Source organism: Ascaphus truei, chromosome 12 (genome assembly GCF_040206685.1).
Source record: "Ascaphus truei isolate aAscTru1 chromosome 12, aAscTru1.hap1, whole genome shotgun sequence".
In the NCBI taxonomy this organism is placed as follows: Eukaryota; Metazoa; Chordata; class Amphibia; order Anura; family Ascaphidae; genus Ascaphus; species Ascaphus truei.
This window is the reverse complement of record NC_134494.1, coordinates 38335271-38354526: the sequence shown is the minus strand read 5'-3', so window position 1 is coordinate 38354526 and position 19256 is coordinate 38335271. Positions and strand designations below refer to the sequence as shown.

At 42.8% G+C, this 19256-nt stretch overlaps 2 protein-coding genes across 5 annotated transcripts in view; one reads left to right on the top strand and one right to left on the bottom strand.

The window, feature by feature from the left end:
- Positions 1 to 10238, top strand: part of CSTF3 (cleavage stimulation factor subunit 3) — a 65635-nt gene extending 55397 nt beyond the window's left edge. The window contains exons 19-22 of one of the 3 annotated variants that reach the window (XR_012787605.1): positions 7415 to 7509; positions 8044 to 8104; positions 8944 to 10013; positions 10044 to 10238. Coding sequence is in view for 2 of the 3 variants with exons in the window: in XM_075567364.1 (XP_075423479.1) it covers positions 7415 to 7509; positions 8044 to 8104; positions 8944 to 9143 (356 nt within the window). In the remaining variant the exon portion in view is untranslated. Of the gene's footprint in view, positions 1 to 2520; positions 2701 to 7414; positions 7510 to 8043; positions 8105 to 8943 lie in introns of those variants that run through there. The other 2 variants (XM_075567364.1, XM_075567365.1) reach the window with 2 other exon arrangements.
- A 1098-nt stretch (positions 10239 to 11336) lies between these two features.
- TCP11L1 (t-complex 11 like 1) overlaps positions 11337 to 19256 on the bottom strand; it is a 29256-nt gene continuing 21336 nt past the window's right edge. For both annotated transcript variants that reach the window (XM_075567367.1, XM_075567366.1), the window contains exons 8-10: positions 18757 to 18938; positions 13694 to 13866; positions 11337 to 12602 (exon numbers count right to left, since the gene is read on the bottom strand). In XM_075567367.1, the coding sequence (XP_075423482.1) occupies positions 12388 to 12602; positions 13694 to 13866; positions 18757 to 18938 (570 nt within the window). In that variant the 3' untranslated portion in view covers positions 11337 to 12387. The remainder of the gene's footprint in view (positions 12603 to 13693; positions 13867 to 18756; positions 18939 to 19256) is intronic.

Here is a 19256-nt window from a genome sequence, read left to right as displayed (position 1 = left end):
TAGTGGGCAGCGCTGTCTCACACTTGGGTGAGGTTGTGGGACACGGGTACGGGGTGTGGGTTTATGGCCCTAGGAGGTCAGTGTTATAGAGTGACACTATTGTGATGTTGTTGATGTAATTGTGTTGTACTTATCTTCATATAGTAAACTGTTTAACCATAGGCTGGTGTATGTGGTTACTATATGTGGGTCCTGTGTCAGGGGTTATTCTATACTCCAGGATCCTGCACAGGTGGAGGCACTGTTATATTGTGAGTATCGTTCCAGGATACACCCCAGGTTCCTATCAACGGAGGCTCAGGCCTCCTGTGAGGCTGACCGGTATTGCACCACACCTGGTAATACATGTAGATTTCCCCACAGGGTCCCTCCCTATCTGCGATTGGGGGGGGGGGGGGGAGTTTGTTATATATATATATATATATATATTTATATATATATATATATATATATATATATATAAAATCACTTGTGAGCACATTCATATGTCTTAGGCAGGTCTGCAACCATGCCTTTCACCATTATCACCCAGCACTTCCACTGCAGCAAAGGATTCTGGGAAATGACATGCAAATGAGCACACCTTGTCATCTTTTGCCTGAAAAACTATTGTTACATGGAACTCTTTTCCCCCACCATAACTTAAAACGTGATGGTATATATATAATTTATTCTCAGAACCCATGTTATTCTCACGGAAACATGAAGGCCATTACTTCCTCGTACATGATTTTATTTTTCGGTATAAAATAATGAGACGCCGCTTAGCGTTCCAGGCTGGGTTATGTGTCGTGTCCCAAGCGTTAGGGGCAGCAGTTGCATAACTACAGGGCAAAAAGAGGAGTGTTATATAGTGGCGCTTAAATCTATTCAGTGATTATTACTCTTAAAAAAAGAAAATATCAAGTGATATATAAAAGTGCATAATTGGTGCACACACGTATTCTCAATAAATTAAAGTGAATAAGTGATTCAAATAAGAAGTCGAGTAAAGCCAAATAGGTATGTTGCAGCTTCAACCCATTGCATCCAGGTGATTCAGGGAGCGCAGACACATATAAAAAGGGAAAACACAAGCAAATAGTGCAATATGTTTGCAAAGTGACGATCTTCAATAGATCCCTTCAAAAGGTCCAAAGAAATTTGTACTCACACATTTTTTAGTATAAAAGGTGTATATAAAGGTTTCTTTGCCCTGTAGCACCAGACGTGTCAGCATATACAGAGACAGCATATACAGAGACAGCATATACAGAGACAGCATATACAGGAACCTTAGTGGAGTAGAACAAGAAAACGGAACATAGCGCAGACCGATAAAAACTTTATCTGAGAAGAATGGATAATAAAATGGTGAAACACATGGTGCTAGATCAATGGAAGCATATTGATCATAAGATCGACGGCTGGGACAATCTCTCAGCTTCTGTGCTCTGTTTGGCTTGCGTCGTCCGTCCTCGCGCCTCAGGGTGGATTTCCCGGATGGAACTGGAGACGGATTCGTAAGCAGGCAGGTAACGCTGTGTACAACCTCCCACTCGCTCGTCACTGGATACTTTCACCTTCTCAAAGGTTTCATCAGGAGTGTCTTGGAGTAATAATATTCACTGTAAATACCCTATTTAGGCTTTCTATTGGGTGGTTGTAATCCAATGAAATAGGAAATACCCAAATGAGCAACCTGGTCTTTAAATAAATATAGCTACTGATCCTACAGTGCTGGATACAATGTATTAATACAATAGATAACACAGTAGCTGCAAATGGGAATGGAATATGCTATATAATGGTACCAACATAGTGAGAGTAACATAAAATTAAAATTCAATGCAGAACATGCAAGGAATCCTATAAAGGTAATAAACACAATAAAATAGATACACATCACTAAAATACTACACTAAAAAACAATAAAACTAGAGAATAATTAACTGGTATAACAGATCTGCGGGAGAAAAACAATCAGAACAGAAAAAAGTAATTGGAGAAATACTTAAAAAGACATAATTTAAGAAACATTTGTATCCTAAATGAATGCACTAAGGTCAAAAGCCACATTAAGACCGGCGGGAGAGTGCTTAATTGGTATATCCAAAAGGACTCCCTTTTTATGAGATCAATATTTCGGCCCCTGCCTCTCCAATGTGGCATGACCTGTTCAATCCCTTTATATCTTAATCCTGAGGGATCAGCATTATGGAACATAAGGAAATGTTTGGACACACTATATGTGACTAACTTTCTTTTGATACTCCCTATATGTTCAAGGACTCTCGTACGTAGGGGTCGAATAGTCTTTCCTACATACTGTAGGCCACAAGGACATTCGAGGAGATACACTATACATCTGGATTTACAATGTATGTGTCTATTATTTTTGTAGTTATGTCTTGTGGTGTTGGATCTAAAATGGCCCCCTGAAATGGAACTAAACCTACATGCTGTGCAATTTTTGCAATTGAAGAATCCTTTTAGAAGGTTTAACCATCCAGGTATGATTGTTTCTTTCTTTATTTTCAGACTACTGGGAGCAGGTCTATCTTGAATATTGTGACACTGACTAACTGAAGAGAACCTGAGCTTCATCTGGGATATAACTACCGAGGATGGGGTTATTTTTCAACACATGCCAATGTTTGTTTAGGATGTGTTTAATGTTCCCCGCCTCTTTATTGTACTGAGTAATAAACGGTATTTCAAAATGTATTTTGGCCTGTTTATTATTTGGAGTAGGAATCTAATTCCTAGTTAGGGATATTGTTTTATTCAGGGCATTTTCTTTATTTCCTTTCTACCAAGTTATTGGTTAGAATCTTAAATTGTTCCAGAAACACCTTATTCTCAGTACAGTTATGTGTCAATATTCTGTACTGGCCAAATGGAATATTTTCTATCCAGTTTTTATGATGGCAGCTGGATTGTAGAATAAGGTTATTGCAATCTACTTCTTTAAAGAAATTCCGAGTCTTAATTCTATCATCTTCGATATAGATGGTTAAATCCAAGAAATTAATAGTAGAATTACTAACAGTAGAAGTGAATTTAAGGTTTGCTGAATTTGAATCCAGATATACGAGGAATTTATCCAGACCTTCTCGAAACCCCTTCCAAATAAAGATAATATCATCTATGTATCTACGCCATGTGACCAGGTTCGTGCCGAAGCCCGCCCATTACTAAAATGTAGTCATCCTCCCAATCGCTCATAAACAGGTTGGCGTAGCTTGGCGTGAACCTGGTCCCCATGGCCGTACTGCACCACTGCAGAAAGAATTCTCCATGGAACCAGAAAGTTTATTTTTAAAATAAACTGAAGACATTCAATCAAGAACTTAATTTGTACTTTATGCATTTTTCCACTGTTTTCCAAAATCTTTGAAACCGCCCTGCATCCATCTCCATGTTTAATAGATGTATATAAAGCGGTTACATCTGTGGTAGCTAAGTAGTAACTGTCTTTCCATTCTATATTGTCTAAAAGAAGCAAAACATCATTTGTGTCTTTAAGATGAGTCTTTTATTCCTTCACCAAGTCTTGTAAATAGTGATCGATGAACTCCAATAAATTGGATGTCGTGGACCCTATGCCTGATGTAATTGGCCTCCCCAGGGGGTTTAATTTATCCTTATGAACCTTGGGTAGGAAATAAAATACTGGAAATGTTGGATTATCTATAGTTAAGAATTTAATTCATTCTCATCCAGTATTCCTTTTTCCTACCCTCCTCCAATAGTTCATTTAGCTCTTTTTTTTTTTGAAGGCGTCTGTGGGGTTCGATCCTAATTTCTTATATGTAATAGGGTCCCCAAGGATTCGTTGCGCCTCTTTCATGTATTAACTCCGGTCCATGATAACCACCCCACCCCCTTTATCGGCCTGCTTAATTACTATACTTTCATCTGATGCTAATTCTTCCAATGCTTCTTTTTCCATTTTAGACAAGTTAAAGGACATAATACTTACTTTTTTCCTTCAAGCTGTCGTTTTAAAAAAAAAAAAAAAATATATATATATATATATATATATATATATTTTTTTTTTTCCCCATTCAATATGTGCATCAATACAATCTGCACACTGACAAGTGATTAGCTAAGTTGCAGATCAATCTGTTCTTCTATAATCAATCGCTTGCTCCGTGTTATTTAATTCAGTTCTTGCACAGCATTTTGGGCAATGTAGTTCCTGGAATATTATTGACTGGGCAGTTACAAGATACAATTGGTGCACTGCTAGAGAGAGGGCGGGTCTCAAGAGCCAGAGCCTATCAGAAGGGGAAGGGGGCTGTCACTTTGGAAATGCTTCCTACATTAGAAACATTAAAAATGTATTTAAAAAAATAATTCATTTTTTAAATGCTTCACGTATTTTCTCATAGTACAGAACTGATTTTTTTTTAACACACGTAGGATATTGCTTGTACTGCTGCTTTAAAGCTTATAGATCTTTAGTAATAAGTTGAAAAAATACATTAATATGATTACCCTTAGCAAATGTAGGGAAAATGTTGATTTGGGTTTAAATAGTACATATAGTCTGTGTATGATTCTACACTGGTTCTAGAAGTGTTCAGAGTCTAGTCTCTATATCTCAATTTAGAAAAAATATTTGTAGAGTAAGAGTTCTTAAATATTTCTGTGACTCTACATAGAGATTAATTATTGGGTCCCACAGTCGGGGCAAAATTGAGGCCTTTTGCTATTACCTTACTTTGACTGGTAGCGAGAGTTTTCCCACTGAGTTCATCGCTAGCTTTTTACAAGACTTGGTGAAGGAACAAAAGTATCATCTTAAACACACAAATGATGTTTTGCTTCTTTTAGACAATATAGAATGGAAAGATAGTTACTACTTCGTTACCACATATTTAACTGCTTTATATACATCTATTAAACATAGTGATGGATGTAGAGCGGTTTCAAAGATTTTGGAAAACAGTGGAAAAATGCATAAAGTACAAATTAAGTTCTTGATTGAATATATTGAGTTTATTTTTAAAATAAACTTTTTCAGATTTAATGGAGAATTCTTTCTGCAGCTGTGAGAGACGGCCATGGGGACCAGGTTCGCACTGAGCTACGCCAACCTCTTCTATGAGCATTTGGGAAGATTACCACATTTGGTCATGGGCGGGCTTCGGCGCGAACTTGGTCACATGGCGTAGATACATAGATGGTATTATCTTTATTTGGAAGGTGTCTCGAGAAGGTCTGGATAAATTCCTCGTATATCTGGATTCGTGTTCAGTGAATCTTAAATTCACTTCTACTGTTAGTAATTCTACTATTAATTTTTTGGATTTAACCATCTCTATTGAAGATGATAGAATTAATACTCAGAATTTCTTTAAAGAATTAGATTGCAATAACCTTATTCTACAATCCAGCTGCCATCATAAAAACTGGATAGAAAATATTCCATTTGGCCAGTACAGAATATTGACACATAACTGTACTGAGAATAAGGTGTTTGTGGAACAAATCAAACATTCTAACCAATAAATTTGTAGAAAGGAAATATAAACAAGAAAATATAGAAAATGCCTTGAATAATACAATATCCCTAACTAGGAATCAGATTTTGACTCCAAATAATAAACAGGCCAAAAGAAAGGCGGGGAACATTAAACACATCCTAAACAAACATTGGCATGTGTTGAAACGTGACCCCATCCTCTGTAGTCATATCCCAGATGAAGCTCAGGTTCTCTTGAGGAAGGCTCCCAATATTAAAGGTAAAATAGCTCCCAGTAGTCTGAAAATAAAGAACAATCATACCTGGTTGGTTAAACCTACCGAAAGGATTCTTCAAGTGCAGAAATTGCACAGCATGTAGGTTTAGTTTCATTTCAAGGGACCATTTTAGATCCAACACCACAGGACATAACTACACAATTAATAGACACTATAAATCTGGATTTACAATTTATGTATCTCCTCGAATGTCCTTGTGGCCTACAGTATGTAGGAAAGACTAGTCGACCCCTACGTACGAGAGTCCTTGAACATATAGGGAGTATCAAAAGAAAGTTAGTCACATATAGTGTGTCCAAACATTTCCTTATGTTCCATAATGCTGATCCCTCGGGATTAAGATATAAAGGGATTGAACAGGTCATGCCACATTGAAGAGGCAGGGGCCGAAATATTGATCTCATAAAAAGGGAGTCCTTTTGGATATACCAATTAAGCACTCTCCCGCCGGTCTTAATGTGGATTTTGACCTTAGTGCATTCATTTAGGATACAAATGTTTCTTAAATTATGTCTTTTTAAGTATTTCTCTAATTACTTTTTTCTGTTCTGATTGTTTTTCTCCCACAGATCTGTTATACCAGTTAATTATTCTCTAGTTTTATTGTTTTTTAGTGTAGTATTTTAGTGATTTGTATCTATTTTATTGTGTTTATTACCTTTATAGGATTCCTTGCATGTTCTGCATTGAATTTTAATTTTATGTTACTCTCACTATGTTGGTACCATTATATAGCATATTCCATGACCATTTGCAGCTACTGTGTTATCTATTGTATTAATACATTGTATCCAGCACTGTAGGATCAGTAGCTATATTTATTTAAAGACCAGGTTGCTCATTTGGGTATTTCCTATTTCATTGGATTACAACCACCCAATAGAAAGCCTAAATAGGGTATTTATAGCAAATATTATTACTCCAAGACACTCCTGATGAAACCTTTGAGAAGGTGAAAGTATCCAGTGACGAGCGAGTGGGAGGTTGTACACAGCGTTACCTGCCTGCTTACGAATCCGTCTCCAGTTCCATCCGGGAAATCCACCCTGAGGCGCGAGGACGGACGACGCAAGCCAAACAGAGCACAGAAGCTGAGAGATTGTCCCAGCCGTCGATCTTATGATCAATATGCTTCCATTGATCTAGCACCATGTGAGAGTATTTTATTATCTATTCTTCTCAGATAAAGTTTTTATCGGTCTGCGCTATGTTCCGTTTTCTTGTTCTACTCCACTAAGGTTCCTGTATATGCTGTCTCTATATATGCTGTCTCTGTATATGCTGTCTCTGTATATGCTGTCTCTGTATATGCTGTCTCTGTATATGCTGTCTCTGTATATGCTGTCTCTGTATATGCTGTCTCTGTATATGCTGTCTCTGTATATGCTGACAAGTCTGGTGCTACTGGGCAAAGAAACCTTTATATACACGTTTATACTAAGAAATGTGTGAGTACAAATTTCTTTAGACCTTTTGAAGGGATCTATTGAAGATCGTCACTTTGCAAACATATTGCACTTTTTGCTTGTGTTTTCCCTTTTTATATGTGTCTGCGCTCCCTGAATCACCTGGACGCATAACTACAGGGGAATATCAACTTTACAGCCCAGGACCGTCGCTTCCTTGTTTGAAACCTTGTGTATTTTATTGTACCCACCAGCGCCCGGACTTCACCCAGTACCAGGCGGGGTATTTCCAGTCCCTCCAGCTGCCGTGCTTTTAATGAAGCTCCTGCCTCCCCCCATTTGCTATCAGGTTAGTGTGTGCGGGTGATTAAGTTCATTGTAACCACAAGGGTTTACCTTCCTACTCACAAACATATGGGAGTCACATAGTTGGGGAATGTGGATACTAAACACAATCAATTATCCTAACATTGAAGTGTTTGCCTGTTTTGCACTCGTAGCTCTATGTAGACTTGGCGGTGAATGTGTTAAGGGCCATATTTACTGAGAAATGCTACTCCAAAAGGAACTTGACTTGCCCATTCACGTGCATGGACCACAAAGGATCAGATCTACGCCGCTGGACTGGAATATGACTTATAGCATAGCACAGTTTAGTAACTACGCCCCTAATGTTTTGTGCAGCAATGCTATACATGTCTATTTACTGCTGAAGGGTTTAGGTGACGACTGTTAGACCCCGTGTCAACGTAACCCTTCTCCAAGCCCACATTTGGGGGATTTAGAGATTCAACATAATGAACACAGAGCGTCTCGCGCGCGCACAGAGCGTCTAACACACTTTTTTTTAATGATTGTAATGTGGTTTTTCTCTTCTCCATAGGGTCCTTTCGTGCAAGTGGATGAACTAATGGAGATTTTCCGAAGGTGCAAGATGCCACATTGTAAGTGTTTTGGGGGTGTTTTCTTCACTTGGTTTTGTGAGGGAAGAGCTGTCTCTAGATAGTTACCATTTGGGGAAAAACGAACTTCCTTGAGTGCACTGCACCAGTGGTCCTTAAACTTTAGGAACAATTAATGCATCTGCACACAAGTGAGTAACTGATTTGCATATGAGCAGGCTATTGGTTGGCAGCCCTGGTCTCACTCGGCGCCCGAAGGAGAAGCTTGAAACCCGCTGGTCTCAGAGTATCAGCCAGGGTCCTGTGCGGAGCCCTGCGGTTACCATGAGAGGTGACAAGGAGGGTGGGGGGGGGGACAATAGGGCCATAATACAAAATCCGGTCGTAGCAATTATTTTATACTACAAGACCCAATCATTTTATTTTGCCATAAAACGTATCCAATGAGATATTATGTTATAATTGCTAACTAACTTCGTTAAGCTGTCAATTTATTTAGGCAATATAAGCCTTACAACAGCAATAGTATATTTACGTACATATGATAAATGGGTTGCGATTCCACAGAGCCCCGCTACATTAATGGGGTTCCATCGAGCCCCCTACATTTTATGGGGTTCCACAGAGCGCCCTACATTTTATGGGGTTCCACCAATCCCCCCCTAGTTTATGGGGTTCCACAGAGCCCCCCTACAGTTTGAGGATCTTAGAAGGTGGAAAACAGATGAAAGGCCGGTTTGAATAGATGACTGTTTAACCACTCTCGTACAGCTGGCTCGTCCAATGCCCGAGTGTTTGAGCGATCACTTTTTTGTGTTGACAAAAGCAGAATATAGCATTTTCCTGCCTGATAAGATCTATGCCTCTTCCTTTCATCCCAGCTGTCGACGAGGCGGTGAGGCTCATAACTGGGGGCCAGTTGGAGCAGTCGGTAGAAGGCAACGGACCGGTGGAAAATAACACCCTGCTCAACAAATCGCTCAAAAGACCAAACGAGGATTCTGATGACGACGAGGAGAAGGGGTCGGTGGCTCCCGTCCATGACATTTACAGAGCGCGGCAGCAGAAGAGGATCCGATAAAGCAGTGACGCGCGCGCACACAGAGCGAAAAGGCAAGCGGACATTTTAGGCCACTGATGTTTTTGTGTTTGCCTCTCAAACCTTCTGCTTTAAGGACAACCGTTTGTTACAAGCATCTTGGAAATCAGATTGTGTTTCCGCGGTGCCTCTGTTCCGTAAGGCTGCGGGTAACGGGGGGGGGGGGGGGGGAGGAGGGGGGACGAAAACAATGGATGAGTAACATTAAAACCATGTGCTTCAGGCAGGATTCACTCCTTGAAGTTTACAGACAACCTTGGTTCTCTTCATCTGTGTTCTTATGTACAGCTGGAAGCCATGCAGGTTTCCAACAGTTTTATTTTAAAAACTGGATGGCTTATAATTGTGAAGCGGTTTTTTTTTTTTTTTTTTTAATTCACCTTTATCGTTAACGGTCGTTCTTGGGTTACCCAGAATCCTGCCTGGTTAGTTTTATTGATGGCAGAATATCAGATCTGGTTTTTTTTTAGATGTGTGGCTCAGAAAGGAGTTACATTCCTGCAGACAAATGACAGCGGCGTCTCATACCTCGTTTCAGTTTTTTGATTTTTATTGGTACAGAAAAGCTGCTATTTTAATGACACTGGAAATCAGGGGAGGGGGGGGAAGCAAAGGTCGTCAGCTCGCGCACACGTCTCTAACGTAGCCACTGCCATAGGTGGTGGCAATGCACTGAGTCACATTGTCCTGCTGGCCCCCCTTGGCAATGAAGTGGTTAAATCGCTAACCGTTTCTCTGCCAGAGGGGCCAGCGACACATTAGCAGCAAACGGGTTATTCCAGGGACGCTCAACGCCAGTCCTCAAGTCCTCTCAACAGGTCAGGTTTTCAGGATATCTCCGCTTCAGCACAGGTGGGTCAATCAGTCGCTGCTTCAGCACAGGTGGCTCAGGCTTTGACTGAGCCTCTGGTTGACCTGTTGGGGGGCGGGGGGGGGGGGGGGCTTGAGGACTGGAGTGAGCGCCTCTGGGTGTAACGCATGTTCAATCTTCATTCGGCAAAGTGTTGCTGTAATAACGTCGGTAGGAAACCAAAACCCTGTAGGGGTTTAAAAAAAAAACAGGCGCCCCCCTTCCTCGATCTTCCCCCAACACCAGATTAAATAGAACACAACATTTCAACGTGGTATTTGCTTTCTAATATTTTGGAAGGTTTGAAGGTTCTGCCTCTCCATTTTCTGTTCTTGGTTACCTGTAATGTTGTCTTAGTTATTACAAAGCAATGGTCCTTTTTTTTTTTTTTTTTTTTTTTTTAAACTTGATTCTTTTTTTGTTGCAAAATAAAAGTATAAACTTTAATAAAATGTCTCGTGGTTTTTCTTGAACCAAACTGGTTTATTATGATATGTCCTATTATAGTACACCCTAATTTAAATGTCTTTACCATATCATTTTGGATAGCAACAAAAGTATGTGGTTTTTTTTTATAAATTGTACAAAAAAAATAGCCTATTTTTTTTGTCAAATGTAATTATTATTTATACATCATCTTTGGTCAAATAATATTGTGGAATGTTAATTTATTTTGATGTGAAGGGCAGGAGTGTATATATTCAAACATCAGCCATCTTCACTTGGAAAATGCTCTTTGCACATCAGATCTGTAGCATTATTCAGCCGCTTAAAACAGGTCTGTTGAAACATTTCAGAACATGGTTTGCTGCTCACTAACTCAATCATTTGCCCATTCTGAGTGTTTTTTGCTCAGAGATCGAAATCCAGTCTGGAGCAAACCATTTGTCTAGAAAAGGTGCAAAGTACCAATGAGTCTGCAGGTGCAAGAGGCAGCGTATTCATATGTGCAATTATGTCAGGATCCGAAAAAAGCAATCCCTTCATGCAACGTATTACCAAGACATGAGAATCTTAATAGTATGTTAAAATAACCTTATCGTTTGACCCCTTCATAGCTGCTGAGCTCAAAGCATTTTAGTTACAAGTCACTTTTGTAGCAGTGTGACTGTGTAAACTGCAGTTTTGCAGAAAACTATCATATTAAGTATGTACTGCCATACATGTATTTTTATAGTATATTAATTTAAATATGATAAAGTCCAGAAGATGTATTGATATGCGCACATATCCATACATACACCTTTCTATATTTCCGTAGCATTGCCAGCATAGCTTTTGAATCGGTACTATGTAGACATAAATATTAAGTATTAATACTCAAAAGTTGTTCAACTCGTTTTAAAAGCATACAAAAATGAGACAATGAAAAATCCTCCTATTCATACAAGAGGTAACGTGCAAGGATCACAGCAAAGAGGGTTCATTTTGAAAGTAGTAGTTAAGTCGGACACACCATTGCTTCTATGGACCAAGATCTGTTTATGAGATTACTAAACACACATCCCATCCAGACAGTATGACTTCCTGGTTTTTAAAGGTGATTTAAATGGCCACCCAATAAGAAGCCACAACCGATTATATTGCAGCTTCCGATTGGTCTGAGTTATGGCAGCCATTTTGTTGCCCCTGAGGGGAGGTTAAAACAAAAAAAAACGTAAACTCCAAGTATCCCAGGAACTGGGGGTGTCTGGAGCTGAAAATAGGGGTGTTTGGCTTGGGGCCCCCTCCCCCCAGTTCCCAAATTATAATATGCTCTTTTAAAAGAGAACTTAAAATTAATTGACACTTCTACGGGACACGTACAGCTTCTGGGACCGTACACCGTGGGGGCAACAACTCTACATTTAGCATAGGTTGAACTTGATGGTTGCGTGCCTTTTTTTCAACCTCATCTACTATGTAACTATTTTAGTACTTTTACTGGTTTTTAGAAAATAAATTTACGTCTGGTAAGTGGTGTAAATACTTCCCCCTTCCTTAATTGATTCTGTCTTATAGAGAAAGCTGTTGACATATGTCCAATGCAAAACACACGGAAGCTCCAATAATACTGAGAAAAGCATGTATTTCATCCCTATATAACCGTGTTAGTGGTAAAAAGTAGGGGAAATAGAAAGTGCATAACAACCTACTTTCTAACATGATGTCCGGTATATATGGGTTAGAGCAGTGGTTCTCAACTCCAGTCCTCAAAACCGGACCTGTTGGGTGTGGTCTTAAGGATATCCCTGCTTCAGCATAGGGGGCTCAAGCAGTGGCTCAGTCTTTGACGGAGCCACCTGTGCTGAAGCAGGGATATCCTGAAAAGCCTGACCTGTTGGTGGCCTTTGAGAACTGGAGTTGGCCACCCCAGGGTTAGAGGGGCTTCCAACCTCATGGCTGGGGCTCTTGCTTATTCAGGGTCTTGCTCAGGATTGAGTCGTAGTACGGACTGAAGACCATCTTGTTGTAACTGACGAGGCGCACGTACTTCACAGCGGTCTCCTCCAGTTCTCTCTGTATGGGGAGCAGGCCCCCGGGGGGTACAGGGAGGGACTTGTGATTACTGGCTGACAGATAACTCAGCAAAAATGACTGGATCCTGGAATCTATTAGAAGAGAAGAGAGATAAAACAAGCCTGTGAATACGCACTTCTAGTAGTCAAAGAAATTGTTGGCCTGATGTGGCAGGAATCTCTCTATAAAAGGACATTTTATTTTGAAGATAAATGAAAGTACCCAACCAAGGACCCCTCTTCCCCCCTCCGCCCCACACCACTTTCCCCCCCCCCTCCACTTTTCCCCCCCCCTCCACTTCCCCCCCCCCCCCATTTTCCCCCCCTCCACTTTCTCTCCCCCCCCACTTCCCCCAGCTTCTACATGCTCCGCGCGCATATTTCGCATCAAAGTGCTCTGTTACACCTTCCCTGGAGCTGGCTGCACCGTAATCATCTTTAGCTCAGAGTTGATCTCAGCCGGTAACCTGGTGATCATTTGTTTCCATATTAGTTTCCGAATTCCCATGAATATAATCTCTGATTAATGGTTACGGCTGCCAAGTTCCGGAGCGGCCGAGCTTTGGCACACGATTTGCCGATTTGACCTTGCAACTAGTAACCGGTTTTCAGGACTCCACAAGACCAGTTTCTTTTAGCATCTAGTGCAGGGGCAGGCAAATCCAGTCCTCAAGGGGCATCCAACAGGTCGGGTTTTCAGGATATACCTTCTTCAGCACAGGTGGCTCAATCAGTCCCTGCTTCAGCACAAGTGGTTCAATCAGTCTATGACTGAGCCTTTGATTAAGCCACCTGTGTTGAAGCAGCGAAAACCTGACCTGTGGGTGGCTCTTCAGGACTGGAGTTGCCCACCCCGGCTCTAGTGTAGAGGTTACCAACTCCCATTCTCAAGCACCCCCAACAAGCCGGGATATCCTTAGTATTTGGCCCGTACAGGGCTGCTTCAGGGCTGTTGTTCTGAACCACCGCTCTACTGGGTGACCTGTTCTGCAAGGATGGTCGCTGCAGTACAAATGCAACTAATGATCTTTGTATTGCTACAATATCCCCAACTTGAGTTACCCAGTGCCCTTACGCTATACACAGTGGGTTCTAACAACCTGAACCAGATGCCAAAATGATGAGAGGTTAGCACCACTGCTGCAATCACGCCTAACAGTTTAATTCCAAAAGTATACAGTTACCTATTAGTCGGTATATTTGGTTCGAAGGGGACGCCGCTGTCTGTATTTGGCCTTTCAGCGCTGCCTCTTTCTCAGCTGGTAAGGGCGTGAAACCATGTTGTACAAGGCAGCTGTTCACTTCCACGCATATCTTTTCACTGATGGCAGCCAATGCTTCGCTCATGTTAAAGGAACTAGCCAGAGATAAGCAACAGGGGGGGAGGTAGGGGGGGGAAGAGATAAGAGAGACGGAAACAGAACTGCAAACATTCCTCAGATATACACGACATAGTGACAATAATTTAACGCTCCTTGTTTATTAGGAAAAATGGATAATGAAAAAAGGATTGCAATAGAAACTAAGATCAACCCTAAAAAGTTCTTTAAGTACCTTAATAACAAAAACATTAGAAAAGAAAATATAGGACCCTTTCAGTGTCAGATGGGCAGGCAGATTATTGGAGATAAGGAAAAGGCAGAGGTATTAAACAAATTCTTTACATCTGTGTTTACCAGGGAAGAATCAATTTCAATAGTAGTGCCGCAGGAGGAAGCCACAACCTCTATATTAATGAACAATTGGTTAACTGAGGAAGAAGTTCATAGGCGGCTTGAAAAAAATAAAGTAAATAAGGCACCTGGCCCCGATGGCATACATCCAAGAGTTCTCAAGGAGTTAAGCTCAGTAATAGCCAAACCATTACATTTAATATTCAAGGACTCCATTTCCACAGGCTCAGTACCACAAGATTGGCGTAAAGCAGATGTGGTGCCTATATTTAAAAAGGGAGCTAGATCACAACCGGGGAATTACAGACCTGTAAGTCTGACGTCAATAGTGGGGAAGCTACTGGAAGGTTTAATACAGGATTATATTCAGGAATACCTAATGGAAAACAAAATTATTAGTAATAGTCAGCATGGATTTATGAAGGATAGATCGTGCCAAACTAACCTTATTTGTTTCTTTGAGGCGGTAAGTAGGAATTTAGACCAGGGTAATGCAGTTGATGTGGTCTACTTAGATTTTGCAAAGGCTTTTGATGCGGTTCCACACAAGAGTTTGTGTCCAAATTAAAGGAAATTGGACTCAGTAATAATATATGCACCTGGATTGAAAACTGGTTGAAGGATAGACAACAGAGGGTTGCCATAAATTGAACTTTTTCAGGTTGGGCTAAAGTCGTGAGTGGAGTACCTCAGGGATCGGTACTGGGACCCTTGCTTTTTAACTTGTTTATAATTGACCTTGAGGTTGGCATCGAGAGCAAAGTCTCTATCTTTGCTGATGATACTAAATTGTGTAAGGTAATAGAATCAGAGCAGGATGTAATTTCTCTCCAGAGGGACTTGGAGAGACTGTAAACTTGGGCAGGTAAATGGCAGATGAGGTTTAATACAGATAAATGTACGTTTATGCATTTGGGAAGCATGAATAAACAGCCTATTTACGAATTAAATGGGGATAAATTAGGTGAATCCTTGATGGAGAAGGATTTATGAGCGCTTGTAGACAGCAGGCTTAGCAATAGTGCCCAATGTCATGCTGTAGCTGCAAAGGCAAACATCATTAGAAACTAGAAATAGTCTCTAATGCTGTTCGCACCTCTGGGCATCCTCTGGCTGCTTTGAACTTCGATGTCCAGCAGACCTACCGGCGCCTATGGGTTTGCACGGGCTGCCTGTTTGGACATCGATTCCAAATGTAAAACACACTGAAATACATTTTAATAAACACGGAGTCTCGGGAGCCCCTTCAGCTGTGTGAGACTAGGTGAGGATCTTGCAGCTTGAAAACTAGGAGTCTCAGAGACACTGTATTGTAACTCACTCCGGGTACCCGAAAATAGTGCGAGTAAGCCAGGGAGAATTATAGGGCCACCGCCAGACCTCCTGCAATCAAAACGACTTGATTTTCTCCCCAAAACCCTACCTTAGACCTAGACTCCCAAAGTTTGGAGTCTCTAGGTACAGGGAACAGAAAAGGTAAAAAGGGTCTCTATTTCTGTCTGCCTTATTTCCCCACATACTTTACCTGTGACTCAGTTTGGACTCGCAGATCCCCCCCCAACCTTAAAATACGGTTGGGAACCCACAAACCCTATACTGGTGGTGGGTCACCTTTGCACTAGCTGGGGTACCCCCCTTAACCTTGGGATTCCCTCAACTACAGGAATACATATATATCCCTGTGCCTCATTCACCTTTCTGGGTTGTGCTGAAGCAGGGTACCCCAGTGATGAGTCGCACTTATTTTCAAGGGTTAGTTTTGCTGGGACAATGTGCCAACATGTGTCCGAGAATCAGGCATGATTCCCAGGTACATTTATTGGGGACCCGGTAACTCCGGACCTCAAACTCCTAGGCACATTCTGCCAACGGTTCCTCCGCAAACCCCCCCGTTGAAACTCATACACTAGCAATCCCTGCTTAATGGCATGCCCGGAAAGGGAAAAACACAAAAACTGGTTTTATTACACAAAATACAATGTGATTATACACTGTTCCTGGGTCCAAGAGCTAACTGTCTGGGAACCTTATACACGGAGCAGGGGAAACCAAAACTGGCTTGACCTTTATTTTAGAGCCTAGTTACCCCCTTCCATCACACCTCCCCCCTCAAGATGAAGGCTCCAGGACAGTCACCATCTCCGGTGGCTTTCTGAGCCTGAAAAAAGTTGAGGCTGTCGGGGTAGGACAGAGTCAGTCTCGCTGGTACAGTCCTCCAGCATGGTGGGATTCCTTGCCCCCTCCATGGTCCACGTCCATCAGGGCACTGATCCATTGTAGCAACACACTTGTAAACCACCCGAGGTATCTGTCCTTGGGGTTGGGGACACTGACCACTGTGGTCACAAAAGGCTGCAGGGGCTTGGGGCTACTGACTGGAGCAATGATGGACCGCAGTTCTTGATATTCCGGTCCATTCTCTGGGGCCCAGGCTGCCAGCACCAATGCCCTCTAGTCAGTCACCTTAGTCAGGGGGTCTCTCAGGATATTGTAGCGAGTCACTAAATCCCTATAGTACTGCTGCGTGTTCCTGATCTCACTGTCTAACCTTTCCCTCCCCATCAAGACTCTGATGGGGGGGCTGCTGAACTCCAGGGTCAACCGGGCAATCAGTCCACTGGGTCCCGCTTGGCTCATCCATAACACGGACCCTCTGTCTCCCTGATACCTCTCACTTCCACTCCCAGAGGGGAGATGCGAGCTGGGGTGCTGTCTCCCCCTGCTCCACAGAGCCTTCCCTATACTTCCAAGGAAACACTAACTGGTCCCTTGCTGCTTCTCTGCTAGCCAGAGCTCCTGGGGATGAGACGCATGCCCGGGTCCGCAAGCAGATCGCGGTATAACGCACTGAGCTCCGATAGTTCTCTGTCTGTCACACAGTCAAACAAGCGGGCAACAAAATACATATGGGAACAAGCTGGCTGTATCTTTTGCCTGGAGCTGCTGCACGGCTGCTGTCTGCTCTATCTTGGGGTACAGCCTCCCGCAGGATGTCCATCCTGTAGCTGGGGAGCGTTGCCCCAGACTGGGGTTACTGGACTCCCCAGGGACTTCTGGATCTGTTGGTCCCAAATGCAGGGGGACAGTGACATCCTCAGTGGGCAGGGGTACCAAAGGCTCCCCTGTCTGGGCAAGTGCCCTGCTTTGGCTCGTGGTGATGGCTGCTACCGGAGCAGCATCCTCCGCAAAGGATGCCCCTTTGCCAAGGTTATGATCGAGCAGAACATCAGTATCCAACCCAGGCAAACCACCTACATTCCTCATACCTTGACCGGCACCCCAGTCAAGTAACACCCCGGCGACATGGATTGACCTAGGTCCCCCGTCTGGCATGGTTACCTGCATCCCTGTGCCCGGGAGCAGATCCTCTGGATTGACCATATCAGGTCTCACCAGAGTGACAGTGGCACCGGAGTCAATGAGGCCGGCTGCCTGGTGAACTCTGATGGTCATTGGCCTCAAATGCTTCATCCTCCCATCGTTGGAAGGCGGCCCGACAGCTGCAACCTGATGCCCGTCTGCCCCCTCTGCTGTGCCACTTGCTGATGGGGTAGAAATCGCCGTATGGAGTGCTGGTATTGTACTCTGTGCCCGAGCCGTGGTGGCTCCATTCTGGACAGGCAACTTCCTGCCTGACAGCGCGCGGCTGGAAACATATTCACCATCCAGCCTGGCTGCGTCCCGGAAAGTGGTGGGTTTGCGATCAAACACCCAATCTCTCACCACAGGCTGGCACCATTGTAAAAACTGTTCCTTGAACATTAAATCCAGCAAACTGTGGTACTTGGTGGCTTTGCACCCTTCCACCCACTGGGTGCCATGCTGAGTGAGCCGGGCGGCAAACATCATGTGAGTGTCCCGGGCAGACTTCTCCCCGGACCGGAACATTCTCCGGTATGCCTCTGGTGTGAGGGCATACTGGTACACTGAAAGAGCCTTTACATGCTGGTAATCATTGCTGTGCGTTGTTGGGATCCCCTGGAAGGTCTTCCGGTCAACAGCGGGGACAAACGCTAAATCCCGTCCCACTCTGGCACACAGAACCGGTGACACTGATCCTCAAACACCTTGAGAAATCCGTCAATGTCGTCGGTGCCATCTACAAACTTGCTGAAGCCGTAGTGCGACACCCTTAGTGGTGGAGAAAAAAAAGGAAGGGGCGTCCCCAGCACTCAATGACCAAAAATGATGGTCATAATAACAACAACTAACTAGGGTACATGCCAAAAAATGAATATTTTAATCCGAAAAGCACAAGAACAAAACTATGTAGCAATGTCACACACTATAGCAGCAAAGGTATGCTAAAAGTAAAATGCTCTCTAACTGCAAAACGGGGGAAGGGAGGGACAAGGGAATAACACATTTGCAGAATTCAATAGAAGTTTTGAATATTGTCGAATAAAAACATACTGAATTTGTATTTAAGTGTGGGTGGGGCCCCCAATATACGCAGCCCAGGGCCCCCAAAAATTCTTATGACGGCTCTGGGCACCAGTGTCATTTTACACCTCCCCCCGTCCCCCCTTTGTAACAAAACTCCTGTACGGCATCAGTTTTACCAATCTACTTACGGGGTGCCCATTCCTTCTAGTAATATTCGGATAAGGGTCTTCATCCTGTCCAGGAATTTGGGGAGTCCGGAGAGCGCAGAACCTGCAGAATTATGAATAATCAGGAGCACGGTGCCGAGGACAGTGAGCTGGGTCAGCAGCAGCTGCATCTCCTGGAAACGGGTTTGATCCATTAACACCGTCTGGTGAAAAAACACACATTCAAGACATCAGATCCTGCCGGTTATATTAGTTCGGCGAAGATTTGCCATCATTGGGTTTTAAGTCTAATACTGTACAAGACAATGGTACATTTCTACTCCATGGACAAGAAGTGACAGGGTTTTGTTCTACGGACAGAATATATTAGCTAGTAGAGTATTACACCCTTTGTGTTAAAGGGACCTGCATGAAACAGCATACATAAAAACAACACTCATTGTATGGGGGAGAATATAAGCATACAGGCAGTCCTCGGTTATCCAACGGAATCCGGTCTGGACGGAGCGTTGGATAGTGAA